Source organism: Mustela erminea, chromosome 14 (assembly GCF_009829155.1).
Source record: "Mustela erminea isolate mMusErm1 chromosome 14, mMusErm1.Pri, whole genome shotgun sequence".
Classification (NCBI taxonomy): Eukaryota; Metazoa; Chordata; class Mammalia; order Carnivora; family Mustelidae; genus Mustela; species Mustela erminea.
Window position 1 is genome coordinate 67,513,597 of NC_045627.1, and position 19,709 is coordinate 67,533,305.

The 19,709-nt window shown below is 38.1% G+C and overlaps 1 protein-coding gene across 6 annotated transcripts in view; it reads right to left on the bottom strand.

Moving 5' to 3' along the window:
• CFAP43 (cilia and flagella associated protein 43) overlaps positions 1-19,709 on the bottom strand; it is a 102,866-nt gene that overhangs the window by 44,103 nt on the left and 39,054 nt on the right. For 5 of the 6 annotated variants that reach the window (XM_032312950.1, XM_032312951.1, XM_032312952.1 and 2 more), the window contains 7 exons: positions 18,427-18,567; positions 17,475-17,656; positions 15,818-15,967; positions 13,594-13,724; positions 11,310-11,457; positions 10,495-10,596; positions 9,659-9,736 (listed from right to left, as the gene is read on the bottom strand). In XM_032312950.1, the coding sequence (XP_032168841.1) occupies positions 9,659-9,736; positions 10,495-10,596; positions 11,310-11,457; positions 13,594-13,724; positions 15,818-15,967; positions 17,475-17,656; positions 18,427-18,567 (932 nt within the window). The remainder of the gene's footprint in view (positions 1-9,658; positions 9,737-10,494; positions 10,597-11,309; positions 11,458-13,593; positions 13,725-15,817; positions 15,968-17,474; positions 17,657-18,426; positions 18,568-19,709) is intronic. The other variant, XM_032312949.1, reaches the window with a different exon arrangement.

Consider the following 19,709-nt stretch of genomic DNA (forward strand, 5'->3'; position numbering starts at 1 on the left):
TTAGCAAAAAAAAAAAAAATATATGTAAAACAATCTATAATAATATACAAGGCAATCTGAAAAATGGAAACAGACAGATGCATACACTCTTCTAAGAAAATCTTTGGTTGATGTGTTCAAAATGGAATTACAAATGTTTACAACTAAGGAAAGATTAGAAAATTAATTATCAAAATCAATGCAATATAGTCAAAGTGGTACTCAAAGGTATATTTATAGCCTTTCACACATTGGAAAACAATAGGAAATAAACCAAGTTCTCAACTCAAAAAAGTAACAAAATGAGGACAAATAAACCTGATGGAACTAGGGAAGAACAAATAAAATTCTCAATTGCTAAAACCCTAAAAGAGTCAAATGTATTGGTATAAAATTATATATAATGTTCTCTTATCATACTAGTCACATCAATAAAAACTGTCCCATAAAAACACAACTGTACCATATTAATAAAATAGAAATGCTATTATAAAGTGTGAACAAGAAAAAAGATAAAAGGCATAAATATACAATTAGGAACAGAAAGCTATAACTGAAAAATCAGAAAGACTTGAGATTAGAATATTATACACATTTATATATTTTAAAATCTAGATGAGACAATTTTCTAAGAAAACATAATTTACCAAATCTATACTTCAAAAGAAAAAGAAATAGAAAACCTGACAAGATTAATTATTGTAGAAAAACTTGAAACAAAGAATCAACTCCTGTAACAGAAACCAGGCACAGATGGTTTTATATGTTTGTATGAGTTTTTGTTTGTTTTTTAATGAAATCTTAAAACAAAAAGAGAATTCACACTTCATTTTTTTTTTTTAGGTTTTATTTATTTATTTGACAGAGAGAGAGATCACAAGTAGGCAGAGAGGCAGGCAGAGACAGAAGGGGAAGCAGGCTCCCCACTGAGCAGAGAGCTCAGATGCGGGGCTCACTCAGATACGGGGCTCTATCCCAGGACCCTGAGATCATGACCTGAGCTGAAGGCAAAGGCTTAACCCACTGAGCCACCCAGGCCCCCCAAATTCACACTTTATACAAACTGTTCCAAAGCATGGGGAGGGGGAAAAGCTACTCAAATCACTTAAGACTAGTATAAGCCTGATATCATAACTAGAAAGTACAAGAAAACGATATTACTTGTGATAGAGATACAAAAATACTAAACAAAATATTAGCAAATGGAATCTGGTGTAAAATGACCAATGTCTATGGGAGGAATATAGGGTATTTGATAAAGTTTGCACCAAAATTCACAATAAAAACTCCTAAGTAACAAGGGATAGAAAGAAATTTTACTTGTGAAAGGATATCTAACAGATGCTGAGGCAAGTATCACACTTAAAAGTTAGAAACTTTCCCATTAAGTTCAGGAAGAAGATAAGCATGTCCACTCTCATGACCACTATCCTATTAGAAGCCCTTGGCATAAGACAAGAAAGAAATGAAGCATAAAAATTAATAAGAGACATGATTTCCAGAAGATATGATAGTTTACCTAGATAATCCAAGAGAAACAATTGACAAAAGAGCAGAACTAAAAAGAGAATTTAGCAAGGTGATCAAATAAAAAAAAATAAAATCAGTAACATTCATATATACTAGTAGTAGCCAATTAGAAAATGCAATAGAGGGCATCTGTGTGGCTCAGTTGGTTAACCTCTGCTTTCAGCTCAGGTCATGAACCCAGGGTCCTGGGATTGACCCCTGCATCAGGCTCCCTTCTCAGTGGAGAGTCTGCTTCTCCTTCTGCCTGCCACTCTCCCTGCTTGTTCTCTCTCTTTCTCTCTGTCAAATAAATAAAATCTTAAAAAAAGAAAGAACATAAAAAGAAAATGTAAAAGAAAGATATTCCATTCACAAAAGCAAAAAAACCCAAAACTGTAACTAAAAGAAACCTAAAAACAAAATTAAACAAAGTCACTTTTAGACTAAAATGTCACTGAAGAATTTTTAATTGAATAGACATATATTTATTTACATATAAATATTAAATTTATATAATACATATTATATATAAGATTTATATTATAGGGGGAGTGGTAAGATGGTGGATAGTAGGGTGACCCTAACCTGCTTCCTCACAGAGGAACACAGAGAGATAAAGATTGGATCATTCTGAACATCTATGAAATTGGTCAGAAGTCTTATAGAGAAGAAAGCTGTACATCTATAAACCAGAAAAATGAACTGTGGAAGATGGAGAAATTCACCCCAAAAGAAAGAATAGGAAGAAATGATGGCCAGAGACTTAATCAATAAAGATAAAAGTAAAATGTCTGAACAAGAATTTAAAGCAACAATTGTAAGGATAGTAGCTGGGCTTGAATAAAGCATAGAAGATGCTAGAGAATCCAGTACTACAGAGATAAAAGAACTAAAATCTAGTCAGGCTGAAATTAAAAATGCTATAACTGAGTGCAGTCCTAAGTGGAGGCCATAAAAATGAGGATGAATGAATCAGAAAAGCGAATCAGTGATAGAGAAGATAAAATTATGGAAAAATAATGACGCTGAAAAGAAGAGGGAAAGAAAACTATTAGACCATGAAGGCAGACTTAGGGAACTCAGTGACTCCATAAAGTATTACAGGAGCCCCAGAAGATGAAGAGCAGGAAAAAAAGGCAGAGAGTTTATTTAAACAAATTATAGCTGAGAACTTCCCTAATCTGGAGAAGGAAACAGGCATTCAAGTCCAGAAGCATGGAGAACTCCCCTCAAAATCAACCGCCCCCCCCAAAAAAAGGTCAATACTTCAACATATTATAGTGAAGTTTGCAATTTATAAAGATAAAGAGAAAATCCTGAAAACCGCTTGGGACAAAAGATCCTTAACCTATAAGGGTAGACACATGTGGCTGGCAGCAGACCTGTCCGCAGAGACCTGGCAAGCCAGAAAGGGCTAGTATGCTATATTCAACAAGCTAAATGGGGAAAATATTCAGCCAAGAATACTTTATCCAGCAAGGCTGTCATTTAGAATAAGAGAGATAGAGTTTACAAGACAAACAAAAACTAAAGTAATTTGTGAATACTAAACCAGTCCTACAAGAAATATTAAAGGGGACCTTTTTAGCAGAGAGAAATCCCAAAAGTAACAAAGACCAGAAAGGAACAGAGACAATCAACAGGATTAGCAACTTTACAGGTAATACAATGGGACTAAAATCATACCTTTCAATAATTACTCTGAATGTAAATGGATTAAATGCACCAGTCAAAAGGCATAGAGTATCTGACCCATATCAATATGTGCTTATAAAAGACTCATTCTAGACCCAAAGTCACCTCCAGATTGAAAATGAAGTGGTGGAGAGCCATTTATCATGCTAATGGACATAAAAAGAAAGCTGGAGTAGTCATTCTTACCTCAAACTAGATTTTAAACCAAAGACTGTAATAAAAGATGAAGAAGGACACTATCTCCTAATAAAGGGGTCTATCCAAGAAGAAGATATAACAATTCTAAATATTTGTTCCCCTAACTTGGGAGCAGCCAAATACATGAACAAATCCATAACAAAATTAAAGAAATCATTGATAATAATACAATAATAGTAGAGTACTTTCACCCCACTCACAGCAATGGACAGATCATTTAAGCAGAAGGTCAATAAGGAAAGTTGGGCTCTGAATCACACACTGGTTCAGATCGACTTAACAGTTATCTTCAGAGTATTTCATCCTAAAGCAGCAAAATACACACTCTTTTTGAGTGCACATGGAACATTCTCCAGAATAGATCACATAATGGGTCACAAATCAGGTTTGAACTGCTACAAAAAGACTGAGATCATACCATGCATATTTTCAGACCACAGTGCAATGAAACTTGAAGTCAACCATCAGAAGAAATTTGGAAGGACAATAAGTACATAGAGGTTAAAGAATATCCTACTAAAGAATGAATGGGTCAACCAGGAAATTAAAGAATTAAAAAAAACATGTGGAAGCAAATGAGAATGAAAACATGACAGTTCAAAACCTTTCAGATGCAGCAAAGGTGTACCTATGAGGAAAGTATATAGCAATACTAGTTTTTCTCAAGAAGCAAGAAAAGTCTCAAATACACAACCTAACCTCACACCCAAAGGAGCTGGAAAAGGAACAATAAATAAAGCCTAACTCTAGCAGGAGAAGAGAAATAATAAAGATTAGAGCAGAAATCAATGATGTAGGAACTTAAAAAAAAAACAGTAGAACAGATCAATGAAACTAGGAGCTGGTTCTTGGAAAGAATTAATAAGATTGATAAACCCCTAGTCAGACTTACCAAAAAGCAAAGAGAAAGGGCCTAAATTAATAAAACTATGAATGAAAGAGGAGAGATCACAACCAATATGGAAGAAACGTGAATAATTGTAAGAGAATATATGAGCAATCATATGCCAACAAATTAGGCAATCTGGAAGAAATGGATACATTTCTAAAAACATATAAACTACCAAAACTGAACCAGGAAGAAATAGAACACTTGAACAGACCCATAACTGGCAAGGAAATTGAAGCAATAATTAAAAATCTCCCAACAAACAAGAGTCCAGGGCCAGATGGCTTCCCATGCTCATGGATTGAAGAATAAATGTTAAAATGTCTATGCTTCCCAAAGCAATCTACACTTCAATTCAATCCCTATCAAAATACCACCAGTATTATTCTCAGAGCTGGGACAAACAATCTTAAAATTTGTATGGAAACAAAAAAAGACCCTAAATAGCCAAAGTAATGTTGAAAAAGAAAACCAAAGCTGGAGGCATCACAATTCCAGGCTACAAGCTGTATTACAAAGCTGTCATCATCAAGACAGTATGGTACTGGCACATAGATCAATGGAACAGAATAAAGAACCCCTAAACGGACCCTCAGCTCTATGGTCAACTAATCTTGGACAAGGCAGAAAAGACTATCCAATGGAAAAAAGATGGTCTCTCCAACAAATGGTGTTGGGAAAATTGGACAGCCACAAGTAGAAGAATGAAACTGGACCACTTTATTACACCATATACAAAAATAAAATCAAAATGGATGAAAGACCTAAAATGAAACTGGAATCCATCAAAATCCTAGAGGAAAACACAGGCAGCAAGCTCTTTGACTTCGACTGCAGCAACTTCTTGCTAGACAAAAAGCAAGGGAAACAAAAGGAAAAATAAACTATTAGGACTTCATCAATATAAAAAGCTTCTGCACAGCAAAGGAAACAACAAAACTAAAAGGCAACCTAAGGAATGGGAGAAGATATTTGCAAATGTCTTATCAGATAAAGGGCTACTATCCATGATCTATAAAGAATTTATCAAACTCAACACCCAAAAAACAGATGTCAAGAAATGGAGAGAATTCAGGAACAGACATTTCTCCAAAGAAGACATACAAATGGCTACAGACGCACAAAAAAATGCTCAATATCACGAGCATCAGGGAAATACAAATCAAAAGCACAATGGAATACCACCTCACACTGGTCAGAATGGCTAAAATTAACAACTCAGGAAACAACAAGTGTTGGTGAGAATATGGAGAAAGGGGAACCCTCTAACACTGTTGGTGGGAATGCAAACTGATGCAGACACTCTGGAAAACAGTATGGAACTTCGTCAGGAAGTTAAAAATAGAACTACTGTATAACCCAGAAATTACACTTCTATGTATTTATCCAAAGGATACAAAAATAGTGACTTAAAGGGACACATGCATCCCCATGTTTATAACAGCAATGTCCACAAAAGCCAAACTATGGAAAAAGCCCAGAGGACCATCAACAGATGAATGGATAAAGAAGTGTTGTATATATACAATGGAATACTACTCAGCCATCTAAAGAGTGCTATGGTGATTGCTGTGAATTGTGTAAGACTGATGATTCACCTGTAACCCTGAAACAAATAATACATTATATGTTAATAAATTTTTTAAAAAAGAATGAAATCTTGCCATTTGCAATGGCATGGATGGAACTAAAGGGTATTATGCTAAGAGAAATTAATGAGAGAAAGATAATTATATGATTTCACTCATATATGGAAATTAAGAAACAAAACAGTTGAACATAGGGGAAGGAAAAGAAAAATGAAATAAGATAAAAACAGAGAGGGAGGGCGCCTGGGTGGCTTGGTGGGTTAACCTCTGCCTTCAGCTCAGGTCATGATCCCAGGGTCCTGGGATCAAGGCCTACATCGGGCTCTCTCTCTGCTCAGCGGGGAGGCTGCTTCTCCCTCTCTCTCTGCCTGCTTCTCTGCCTACTTGCGATTTCTCTCTCTGTCAAATAAATAAATAAAATATTTAAAATAAATAAAGTAATACATAAAAATATTTGTTTATGTAATATTTTATTTATTTGTTTGTTTGTTTAATTTAGAAACAGAGAGGGAGGCAAACTCTTAACTCTTAACTCTAGGAAGCAAACTGAGGGTAGATGGAGGGGGGTTGGGGGGAGGATGGGATAACTGGGTGATGGGTATTAAGGAGGACACTTGATGTAAGGAGTGCTGGGCATTAGATGCAACTGATAAATCACAAAATTCCACCCTGAAACTAATAATACACTATGTATTAACTAAATTGAGTTTAAATAAAATATTTTAAAGATTTATATCATATATTTTTATATATATTATGTATATATAAACTTTCAGAAATAGCAAATAAATTCTTACCCAAATCAAAGGTAAGCAATGTATTCTCACAGTCAAATCAGAGTTTTACATTGAGCTTGACAAACCAATCTTAAAATTCAAATAGAAAAATAAATGTGCATAAAAAAGGCCAACATTTTTCTCTTTTGAAAAAAAAGAGTAAAGGGAGAATTACCTTTCAAGGCATAAAAATATTTTATAATGTGATAGCTATCAAAATAGTTTGGAATTTTCCTGGGAAATGGTCAATACTCTATTTCAGAATAGAGAGTCCAGAAACAATAGTGCATATATGGGAATCTAGGGACTGACAGAGGAAGTACTCCCAAGTCATTGGAGAAAAGGTGGTACATTCAATAAAAAGCACAGGCAAAATGGGCTAGTCATTTGAAAAAATAAATTTAGATCCATACCTCATACCACTCATGAAAATAAATTACAGGTGAAATAAAAGGAGTATTAGAAAAAAAATTGTGAGACTTTGGAAGACCTTTTTAAAATCAGATATAGAGAACAAAACCTCTAAATAAAATATCAGTACATTTGGATCATAACTTATAAATTCTGCATTTTAAAAGGCACATTGTAAAAGGTAAGGCACAAGACATAAAATATTTGTAGTATTTGTAGGTTGAACCATATAAAACTGTGATTTCACATGGTTCAACCTGATAGTAAAGCCAGCTCTAGATTTTCCCCTTGCACACTTCTGTGCTTGTTCTCCCTCCCAGCTGACTGTGTTGAGCTCAAAAAAGGCAACCTCAGAAGGCTTTGCTGAAGACAGCAGGATCTCCTCCATTGCATCTCTGAACAACTGCATGGAACAGAGCAGTTAATGACCAGTTAATAAACTTCCAATCCCTATGCCACTCTATTTTTGGAGTTTAGTTATTACCACAGCTTAACTAGCCTTAATTATGACAAATATAAATTTAAAATAAAAATAAAAAAGAACTCCCCAATCGAAAGGAAAAACACCAACCACATGATAGAAAAATAGGCAAAGGATATGAATAAGGAATTCACAGAAGAGGAAGGTCCCTTAGAGTTAAGAGAGGATAGTCAACCCAATTAGTAATAAGGAAAATCAAAGAGGAGGAAATTCCCAAAGAAAAATTTGAGGACATTTCCCAGAACTGAAGGACAAAGATTTTTTATAGAAAGTGCTCACCAATGTCTAGCACAAAAGAAAAACAAAAACTAGCAAATGAACTAGGGTCCTGGTACAAAACAGATGACACACCCAAATGGAATAACTGGGGAGAGGGACTTTTATAAAAGTATTGTCAGGGTAAAGGAAACCAACAAGGCATGATAAAGCATCTCAGGGTAGCAACACAGAAGTGATCACTACGCCTATGTGTGAAGGGTAAGGGTTGGGAGTAGTTACTGGAACCTGGAGAGATCGGTAGTTGCAGGAAAGGGCTGGCTGTCACTGCCAAATCATAATACTACAAAGAGGCCACTGAAGGAATAAAGACCCTGCCCTCTGATCTGCCGCTGCTCCTCACTGACTATGCCCAGCCGGAAGCGAGAGGCAAGATAGCACATTGATAATATCCACAAAGGCCAGCCTGTTGGGGCTGAGAAGGGTGGGGGTGGGGAATATATCTGCACCAGCCAACCAAAAATATCCATCAAATCTATCAAGGTACATAATTGTGAAATTTCCTAACAGCTGGGATAAAGGATCCTGTAAGTTTGCAGAGACAAAACCTGGCTACCTAGAAAGAACTGGGAATCAGAAAGGTATTGGATTCTCTAAAGCAAACACTGAGAGCTAGAATATGATGGAGCAAGCCTTCAAAATTCTGAGGGGAAATCAAGGAACACTGAGGCAAGCTATCAAATGAGTGTGACAGTAGGATAAAGAAATTTTAAGAAAAGCCAAGTTTCAAAAATATCCCTCCCACATGCCCTTTCCCAAGAACGGAGACAAAGCATTGTAGAACTCTAAGGGGACAGGCACCATCCACACTGCATTACCTTTCCAGAAGCACAGCTATCTGATAAATGATGTCCTCAAGCAGGCAACAACACAGCAGTCCTGCTTAGGATGCTACTCAAAGATGTACATCAAGAAAACAAAGAAAAATGCATTGGGCCTTGGAAAGAGGGGCTCCAACTCAGCAGGCAGAGGATTTCCCAGACGTATAAACAAGAGGAGCTCCTAGGACTCATGCTCCCTCAGACATGTACCTGGTCTAGGGAGCAAGGTGCTTAGACTAGAGCTGGGAGATGGAAAAGGAGGTCATAAAAACAAACAAACCACTGACAGCTTGACTACCTCAGGTATCTGACTATGTTAAGAAGAGTTTTTAGCATTTTGAGAGGGTCTAAATCAGTGAGTAGGTACATAGAAAGGCTTACTTTAAAACAAAGGCAATTATTCCAGGGAAAATATGATTCTAAAAACGGAAATGTAATCATAACATACCATGTGGCTCAGCTTTGAGAGTATTTATGTAACTCTCCTAGTGTGCATACTGATACGGATTTATGTGTATGTTGTAGGGAAGGGGTGTAAAAGAACCTACTCATCTTCCATACCGGGAAGTCCACAGTTAGTGCCAAAATAGAAATATCAAGAAAAAACAGCATTAAAAAAACCATTTAGAAAGATAAAGGTCAATACCCAAACGAAAAAATGATGAAAGAATTGAAAACACTTATCTCGGGAGTACAGGAATCATAGAGAAGAAAAGTAGGGCAGGTGCTGTTTTAAAAACACTATTTTTAATTATATACCTCATTATTTAACCTGTAAAAGTGTATACATGTAACTTTGATAAAAATACATATTAAAAAAAGAAGGGAGACCCAGCGTCAGGAAGCCCAAGAAGAAAACCACTGTTTACATATGGTGTGGAATGAGACAGATTCCACCATGTTACAGCACTTCAGAAGACCGAGCTTACTAAAAAGGAGTACGGCTCCTCATGCGGTGTTGGATAAAATGAAGTTCAAAAAAGGAATTTTAGACCGAGGGCCAGTATATTCATTTATGAATTCGCACCACTTACAGTTTTAGCAAGTGCTTTGATTCCTGTTTTTATCTCTTTCCTTTTTCTGGAAAACCGTTTCACCTCATTTTTGATGGCCTGAAATGGAACAAGTACATCACTTAAGCAGGCAAGAGAAATTATAATTGTACGACGGATAGGCAGATAGATGCACACAGAGGTACACAGATACACAGGTAGTAATTCTCTGGAAACAACTTTTGTAAAGACTAAGAATACGGAGTGTGCATGAAATACTGCCCCTGCACTGCATTGCTTAAGTCCAATGCTGCTGTGCAAGTGACCCTGGAAGCAACTTGCAACTGATGTCATTTCAAAGGCCAAAGGAAAGAAGATAAATAGTGAAAAAATTAAATAGAGAATAGCTGACAAAAGCAGCCAGTCAGCTATTTTATTGGGAACTTGAGTGAAACTAACAAGCTAAATTCAGACACGAGCTGCTAGTTTTGTCACTTTCCTGCACATCTAAAGCCACCATGTCCTTTCTCCTGTTCCTGGCTCACCTGTTTTCTTCAAATCAGCTTTGCAGCAGCCCCCAACATTCACCCCAACATGAAGTATCTGATCATTCTTCACTTTGGCTTCCCTAGACATGTTTGTTTTGTTTCATATTAGCTTAAGCACTGTTCCTAAAGCTAATAACTTAATCTAAAAGCTTGGGCTAGATTAGGGTGTTTGCTTTCAGGAAAGTTATTACACTTGCATGTAATGTAATGTTCTGCCCAGTGGTATCTCATTCTACTTTCTAACTTTCCAATGGGTTTTCATAGGAAACTAATCTATTTGGCACACATACGGAGCATTATTTCAAGCCTCCTCCTATGTTTTATAAATACCTCTTCACTTTTTTGTTGTATCCAGGGAATTTCCTTTATGTTATCAACTTGGACTAATTCCTCTTGTGATGAATCAATGCTCGGCTTCAGAGTCTCATTTATCTTAGAAGAAGACAGACATTTCTTAAAATTAAAATGCTTTTCCTCCCACTCCACTTCATATAATTGCTTTGGATCTCTTTGTTGCATTTTTAAAATAATACCCAAAATTTTGCCTGCCCAAGATGTAATGTTTTATTAATTTAATTCATATCATTCTGTCCTTAGGTCAGTCACACCTTTCACTGAGAAAGCAAAAATGATCAGACAGGGCACACATTCACCAAGTCACTCTTTGCTTCGTTCCTGTCATTGCAGACCACATGCTCCTGCCTATCAAGCCTGGCCCTGCCATTTGTACTAAGGATCTCAGTCTTTTCTTCCTGCGTGGGGTCTTTACACTTAAAAAAAAAAAAAAAATCCTCTTGCCCTCCTGCACCATCCATTCCTCCTTTCTTCTTCTTCTTTTTTTTTTTTTTTTAAGGATTTTATTATTTGACACAGAGAGATCACAAGTAGGCAGAGAGAGAGGGGGGAAGCTGGCTCCCCGCTGAGCAGGGAGCCCAATATGGGGCTCCATCCCAGGACCCTGAGACCATGACCTGAGTCGAAGGCAGAGGCTTAATCCACGGAGCCCCCCAGGCGCCCCCATTCCTCCTTTCTACTGAAAACTGATATCTGATTTCGAAAGGAAGAGAGAGTGGGTGGAGGGAAAAGGGGAAGGAAGGAAGGGAGGGAGGGAGGAAGGAAGGACAAACGCTGTATTGGAACTCAACTGTATGTTCAGATTTTGATTCCAAATTCAAGGACTCTCCTTGTTGTATACTTAAATAATCGTTCTCCTCATTCATGGTGTTGCTCAGAGAAATTGAAAGTTTCTGGGAATAATGGATAATGTCATTGGCTAGGTTTCCTCCAAGCCGCCTATATTAATAAAAGAAGAGAAAAGGACTACAAAATCCAATTTTAAAAAGTCACATTTTAGCAGCATTATTTCCAGATACCTAACCATTTCTACACAAAGAAATATGGGGCTAATTCTCCACAGTGCCCTGTAGTTATTAGGACTCTACTTCTTAGATAGGTGAGTCCTTTCATAGGCTCCTGGACATGATAGCCCTCTTGACCTCTCTGAGGTGACCTCTTCTCACACTGTCCCTGGACCCTTACCCTACGCATCCTCTGTACCTACCTGCCTTGGCCACTGTACAGAAGAGCCATTGTTCTGGTGGAGCCTTAGAATATACTAGGCATTTTACTGCTTCATATACATAATCACACTGTCATATTTGTTCCTCATAACCCCCACCCGCCACTGAGGGAAGCATCACTCCCATGCAATATGCCAGGGCATTGCAAACCTTAGACATATCAGTACTGCATGGGTGAGGGATTGTTAAAAACAGATTTTTGGGCCCCAACCACAGAGATTCTGATTCAGAAAGTTTGGGAAAGGACCAAAAATAAGCATTTCTAACAAGTTTACAGTTGCTGCAGACCCCACCTTTGGGCACATTGTTATAGATGATTTAGAGAGGGTATTATTATGTGCCTGAGGTCACAAGTTAGTAAGTCCTGGACCAACGTTTCAAACTCTACTTTGTTTTGAGTCAGAAGTCCACATGATTAATGACCCATGGATGAAAATGCCCTTACTTCTAGAAAGAGGGCTCCAGCATTTGTTTGTTATTGCTGGAGATGCTGTTCGTTCACTTACTGTACAGGATGTGTTAGGACTTATATATGAGAGACAAGTTAGTATTTTACTCAGATTCCATGCAAAAAATGGGCATGAAGATGCAGTGTTCAAATGAGTCTCTGAAATTAGTGATGACCAAAACTGTTATGATGTAAAATCTCATTTACTTTTATTTAACATTTACAAATATTTAACATTTTCAGTGTACCATGTTTTGTTACTTTTTTTTAAAAAAAGATTTTATTTATTTATTTGACACAGAGAGAGAGACCACAAGTAGGCAGAGAGGCAGGCAGAGAAAGGGGGGAAGCAGACTCCCCACTGAGCAGAAAGCCCCATGCGGGGTTTGATCCAGGACTCTGAGATCATGACCTGAGTTGAAGGCAGAGGCTTAAACCACTGAGCCACCCAGGCACCCCTGTTTTGTTACTTTTTTAATCATAGGAAGCACCATGATATTTTTTTTCAGCAATAAATTGCACATTAACTAATGATATCCATCAATAGGCCAAACAAGACAACATATAAAGTCCAGGTTGTCATCTTTAGGCTCTCTATCCCTTGGTCATCATTTATATGTTCAAGCAGTATTTTACTTAGAATTTTAATTTTAACCTAAGCAAAGTCTACATAATTTGATATTGTCTAAGCAAAGTCCTGCTAGGGAAGTATATCTACCTGTGTGTGCACATGCATACAAATCTATGTCAGACTTTTAAGGGATGAATAGGAGCTTAAAAAAATGATCTACTCTTCACGATGGTCCTCATTCATTGTACTCCTCCAACAGGTGTTATGAAAGGGAGGATCATCATCTCATATGTACTATGTCTTGTTATTTTTTGTATTTTGATGCTTTGACATCTGTGGCCCTGCTGACCCTGGTGGGACTGCCCCTTCCAAGACCCACCAATTGGTACAAATAGGAAACCACTCAACCTGGAGCCACCTCTCAAAGGCAAGCCAATCAATCCAGAGCCCTCACCTCCAACTCAGGGTTGCCATTTCCCTACCTTAATCACCCCTGGACCAAATATCAGACAACCAGGGACAGCACCCATGCCCTAGAACCAGCTGAAATTAACCAAACTAACTAATGCTAAACCTGTCTGCTCCTTCCCAAGGAAACCAAAATAAGGCTTTTGCCCATATTTCCTTTGTTCTTTCTGCCTCGTTATCCACGTAGGTGCCTTCCTCTGCCACATATGTTGGCAAACCTCCTTCTTTTGGGCAGTGAATATAATAATTTTTTTGATGGCAGTTGTCTCCTGTTATGATGGCCTTGCTATACATAAATAGTAACAAAATCTCTATTTTAAAACACTATACCCATAATGTTGCTTACTGTATACCGTACACACCTCCATTTTAGGTAAACAAGGGTGCCATCATCTCTCCCATTCACCAGAATGTTTTGTCCATCCATTGAAATTCTCACTGATTGAATACCATGCCCCTGGTGAGAATGACTCCGACTTCGAGCAAATATTTCCTTAATAGTTTTAGGAACAAAGTGCAAAAATTACAAATGCAATTTGACCATATGGTTTTTCTAAGAGGGTCACATGTACTTTTGCTTATGGATAAATCTTTTTGTACTTGCTAACAGCAAATTTTTATTTGGCATGGAAGTAGTCTCTTAGTAATACATAGTACTGAAAAGCCCTAGTTCAAAACATGCTCACTGATACTGATTTACTTTCTCATCTGTGTTGAATGGAGGGAGAGAGACTATTATCACCAATTTGTAATAGGAAAACTAGACACACAGAAGCAGCTTGCTGAGGGCTACAAAGTTAGGGGAGGGGACTTGAGTGAGCAGAAATGGCAGATTCAGATGCCTTCAAGAGTAAGGTAGGTTTCATTTCTGTGTGATGAGTGTTTGAGAGAGGAAAAGGCACTGTGAAGAATGGAGGGTAATATGCCCCACATGGAGGATGCTAAACCAGTTCAAGTAGAACCCAAACAAAACATATCACATATCTGTTACACAGAGCAACAGTTTAAGCTCCTTGACTAAAAATTGGGATTTTTGTGTCACACTGGTTCTCAACCATGATTTTATTTTAATTTAACTTTTTAAATAGGTAATACATTCAAATGGATCGAGATTCAAAAACTAAGAGTATGCCGTGAAATCTCCTTCCTGTCTCCATTCCCCAGCCACCTCCCAAAGCCGATCGGCATAATTAATACTTTTAATATCCGCTCAGAGGTTTTTAAATGTATATGAACAATTTTTATGTAGACATAATTCTAAACATAAGTTGTAGCATAATATATTGTGCGCCTTGCTTTTCCTTATTAAAAGTAGATGTTGAGGTTCTTTTCATATTTTGGCATAAAGATTTTCTCAGTCTGCATAATATTCCATATTTTCTTTATGTATTGTTTATATAACATTATTTATTTAGCCAGTCCTCCGTTGATGGTCATGAGGCGGCTTTTATAAACAGTGCTGCCATGAATAACCTCATATATGAGGTGCTTTACATAGAATTACCCAGAAGAATTCTGATGCCATGCCACCATCAGCAGTAACATCTATAATAAATCATTTGAATAAGAGACAATGTAGCAAAGTTTGCAAATTGTCAACTTCAAAATAATCTCTAAATGATTCAAGATTTTTCCCATGTAATAATGGTATCAGTTTTGCCCAGTTGTAGTCCAAATATGGTTTCTTACACAGATGCACAAGGAGAGCCAGATGTGCATACCAGGGCCCAGTTTATCTGTGGATCTGTAAGGAGAGTTTCAAGTAGTAGTTGCAAGGCTTCAGGTGTGTGGGCAGAACCCTGGGTAAGAATCACTGACCTTATTAAAGTATACAGATAACCAGTACAACTTGGTCTCAAAACCTAGAAAAGGATCCTCCGCATCTGGGAGAGAAGAAACTATTTTCATTTTCGCAATGGAAATCAGAACTGGTAGCACTATGGGTAATGTTGAGGTCTCCAAGTGATGAGGGAAAGCTCAGTAAGGGCCACACCCTCTCCCTTACGCTCTTCCAGCATCCCTTGAAGAACTGGGTTGGGGGAGGGAGAGTAGCAGCAATCAGTCCAGAGTCGCTCTAGGCCAGGGAGACAGGAGTAATAATCCCTAGGTTTGCACCACAATGCACCATTTCCAAAGCAGTTTTGCATATACCCTCTCCCCGGCTCTCATCAGAATCCCACAGGTTGAGAACATAGACGGTTCCCCCAATATTATAGATGAGCATCTGAAGCTCAGTGAGTCTCCAAGATACACAACCAAGTGGTGATGGAGCTGGCCTGCAGCTCACCTACAGTATCTCTGTCCCAAGCTCTTTATTGGCAGATCTTGACCTACTGGTTTCCTCCCTTGGAAACCCGAACCTCAGTACATAAAATCACCTGTAAAATGTTTACATCAATACTACCACCAGTGATAAATAAGTTATGAATTAATTTACAAATTAATTATGAATTAATTAACAAATCAAATTATTTAATTAAATAAATTAATAAAGAAGCCAAATTCCTTCCCCAATGGCCTTTGTTCTTTATATGAGATCAAGATAAGCACCCCAAGATTTAAAAAAAAAAAAAAAGGGTAGCTTACCAAAGTATGAACATCTCGGATACACAGAATTCCACCTTTAGCTATTGTTATAAGCCACAACCCATGTGAAGACAGAGAGAGCATTCCGGGTCCATAGTGTTTGCTTTGCACTCTTTGGTATGGCTTAAGAATGCAAATACCACTGTGTACCTGCCAATTAAAGAACATGACCCCATTATTGAAAAGATCAGGGGAGCAGCAAGCTTGCACTTAAAGCTTGCACTTGTGCATATATGGTCAGATTCAAATCTGCAAACACTGCCAATAGAAATAAACCAATACACCACATTTCTTGCACCACATTTTCATCTGTTGGCAAATTAAAGTTTGTTCTAACCAACTAAGAGAGTCTTTATACATTAGCTACCATTAAATATCCCAGCCTACACCAACAATCTTTTTTTTTTTTTTTTAATTTATTTGAAAGAGAGAGCACAAGCACACAAGCAGGGAGGAGGAGCAGAGTGAGAGGGACAAGCAGACTGTCTGCTGAGCAGAAGCCTGACACGGGCTTGATCCCAGGACCCCCAGATCTTAACCTGAGCTGAAGACAGATGCTCAACTGACTGGACCACCCAGGCATCCCTGACAATCTTTATTTTTTACTAATTCTTTTCACATATCCCCATGCTCAAGTGCGGTTAAGTGAGTCAGTATTCCCTCATGTACTTCCACCTCCAAGCCCCTACACATGCCATGACTTTTGTCTGGAATGCTCTTCCCCACTCCATTTCCACCAACCTGTCCCCCTCTACAGCAACTCTCATCTCCTGCCAAAATTGTACACAATATTTCTCCAAGTCTAAGTTTGACCTATTCTTCAAAAGCCAATTCAAATACTACCTCCTCTGTAAAGCTTTCCTTGAATTCTCCTTGCCACAAATATTTCTTCATTCTTGGCATATCTGTGTCTCCTACCTTGCTGACATTGGCTACCCTGGGAGAGGAGAGTTTAGAGAGAAGGGGGATAGATAGTCTGGGCCAGTGTGTGTAGCAGAAGTGGTATCATATGAGAGATGCTTGCAATGAGTGTAATGTAAGGATGGCAGAAACATAGTTTATCTATTTTGTGCAATGTTTCATATGGCTCAGGTGCAAAGTTCCATGGAAAACTGCCGACACCTGACCCCTATGGAAGAGATGTTCTGAGGCTATGTTGTATGTAATTACACTAAAATAATAGTGTTACCTGCATGTTAATCTGACAAGTAGGATGTATGTAACACAAGTATGATGGTGCTCAAAGGTATGCATGACAGATTAACAAATAATGCTAACAATGTATCTAAGTCAAGAATATTATGCTACTATAATAAAGCCATTTGTGGGACGCCTGGGTGGCTCAGTTGGTTAAGCAGCTGCCTTTGGCTCAGGTCATGATCCCAGCGTCCTGGGATCGAGTCCCACATCGGGCTCCTTGCTCCGGAGGGAGCCTGCTTCTCCCTCTGACTCTGCCTGCCACTCTCTCTGCCTGTGCTTGCGCTCTCTCTCTCTCTCTCTCTCTGACAAATAAATAAAATCTTAAAAAAAAAAAAGTTTATAATAAAGCCATTTGTTAAATGGACTATAATGTTAAAGCAGGGATTGTGTCTAATTAGCAAAGTGTGTGAATCGTGGTTTCTAAGCTAAATAAGAGCACACTTAAGTATTGGCGTACTTTTTCAGGAAGAAGGTAGCTGCAGATGTACGACACTTGGCTACAGAAGCCATATACTTGCTGACTTTGAAAGTCCAGCACGGCGGAGGACAGGCTGTGTTCTATCTCATACTGGAACCTGTGAATGAGCTTATCTTTTAGTCTCCCTCTTTCATCAGTAAAGCTCGCAGAAACTGTAAGATCTGGGGAAGAAGAAGAAAGATCATTTGCACTGTACATTGATTTTATTTTGTAATCATTATGAATACAAAAAATGAAATAAAAATTTAAATGCTCAATCAATAATGCAGAGGCTCTTGAGAGGATAAACGATTCAAAACAACTTCATTAGAACTTCATTAGAACTACTTGAGTATTAAATGACTGATAGTGCATATTGGCTAATTTACTCAATTAAGTAGAGACATATTAAAAGATACTGAGATTCTCAATTAAGACAAAAGAATACTTGGAGGTTTTCAGCTCTTTTATACTCTGTAATTATGTATTTGCAAACTAGCTACCCAATTATATTTGTTATTTAAAAGTCTCTATTTTATCAGACCTCTTTATCCAAAAAGCTTTCTACAATTCTATCAGTAGAAGTAACTACACAGTAACCTGTCTGAAGTTTACTATGTATATTAGAAGCCACAAAACAAGAGTTATCAATCAAATATCAAATAACATCAAAATGACATATCAGTCTGACAAAAGTGCCAGTTGATCCTGTTTTTCTTCTCTTGTAATAAGATATGTTCATACGAATGACAAGGCCTAGAGGAAAGTCCACTTCACATTGCTAGCTACATCAATTTTACTTTGTAAGATGCACAAAAGATGGCCATTTTACCTCTTCACATGGTAAATGGAAGAAAAATGTAATTACAAGGTGGGAAAAAAAAAAAAAAAGAAAATTAAGCAACTACTCATCTGGGCCTAGCACAAAATTGTTTGCTTGATTTTTCTTTACCTCGCGGTAGTATTTTAGGCAGAGTAAATATTTCCAATCTGCTTCTTCCTGTTTCTGGAAGTGGGGAAAGCACCATCACTTCTACTATGTCTGTTTCCAAAAGAGACACTGTGGATATTTGTAAAATGTCTTTGCTCACCTCTGAAAGCAAACAGAAATCATCCTAAGTGAACTTTCATAAGTTAAAAGGATCTTTCATCTTCCCAAGTAAGATACCACATTATAGAATTGCCTTCCATAAATCTTTAGATTTCAATTTATTTACTGCATATTTAAAGTGACCTTTAAGTATAAGTGATGGGGACATTGTTGATGAATGATGAGGAACTATCATGATTAGATATCTGGGTTGGCAGATTCAAGCCCACTCAGTGCGACTCAGCTTCTTTCCCTGTCAAGGAAAGCTCTGGAGTCTGTGATTTTCACCCCATCAGCAGCACCTCCATGCTCCAGCCCCTCGATGCTCCTCTGTGGCCTGTTCGTCCACTCCTGATATTGGATCAACTCAGGCATCAGAGTTCTTTGCATCTGTAGTCAAGATATTGCAGGGGTGGTGGAAATGACCATGGCATGATGAGTCTGCCCCCCTGGAAATCAGGTCTATGGAAGGTGCCATGCCTGGGGCACACCTTCAGCTCTCTCCCAAGTCTTTACTCCCCCTTTCCCCAGGGGCTGTTTTATATGTGTCCACTTTATCTGCCCCTCCCCTCAGGTGTTCAGCGGATGATCTTTCCCCCGACATAGCAAAGAAGACCAAAGACATCTGATACAAAGTGGACCTCAATGTTCTTATCCGGAAGGCATTTTTGTATGAACAAAATGCAGTCCTTTGCATCTCTTATTTTGAGTCCATGCCACCAATCTCCTATTGGACCATGTGCACTCAAGGATCACATCTTCTTGTGTCTTTTATGGTTTCTTCTATTCAGCTCTCAAGACTCCCCAGTTCTCAAATTGAGTCCTTGCTGTAAGCGTGCTTTCCCACCACAGTTGCCATCTATGTCAATTCTCTTTTTTCTGCCCCAAACTCCTTAAAACAGGAGTTGCTACTTCCTGACTTCACTTTCTGACCGCCAGCCCTCACTGAAGTTGCGTTTATGTCAGTCCACACCCTCATCCAGCCTTCCTCCCTCAAGCTCTTTCTGGAGTGGGTGACTCCCAGTGCTCTCATTACTCTGGTCTGTCCTGTTTGCTTCATGGCACCATCTTCCTTGGTCCATACTTCAGTGGAAGTTGCTTTTCCCATCCCACACTCTGACTGACCAGATATATTAAAAAATGTA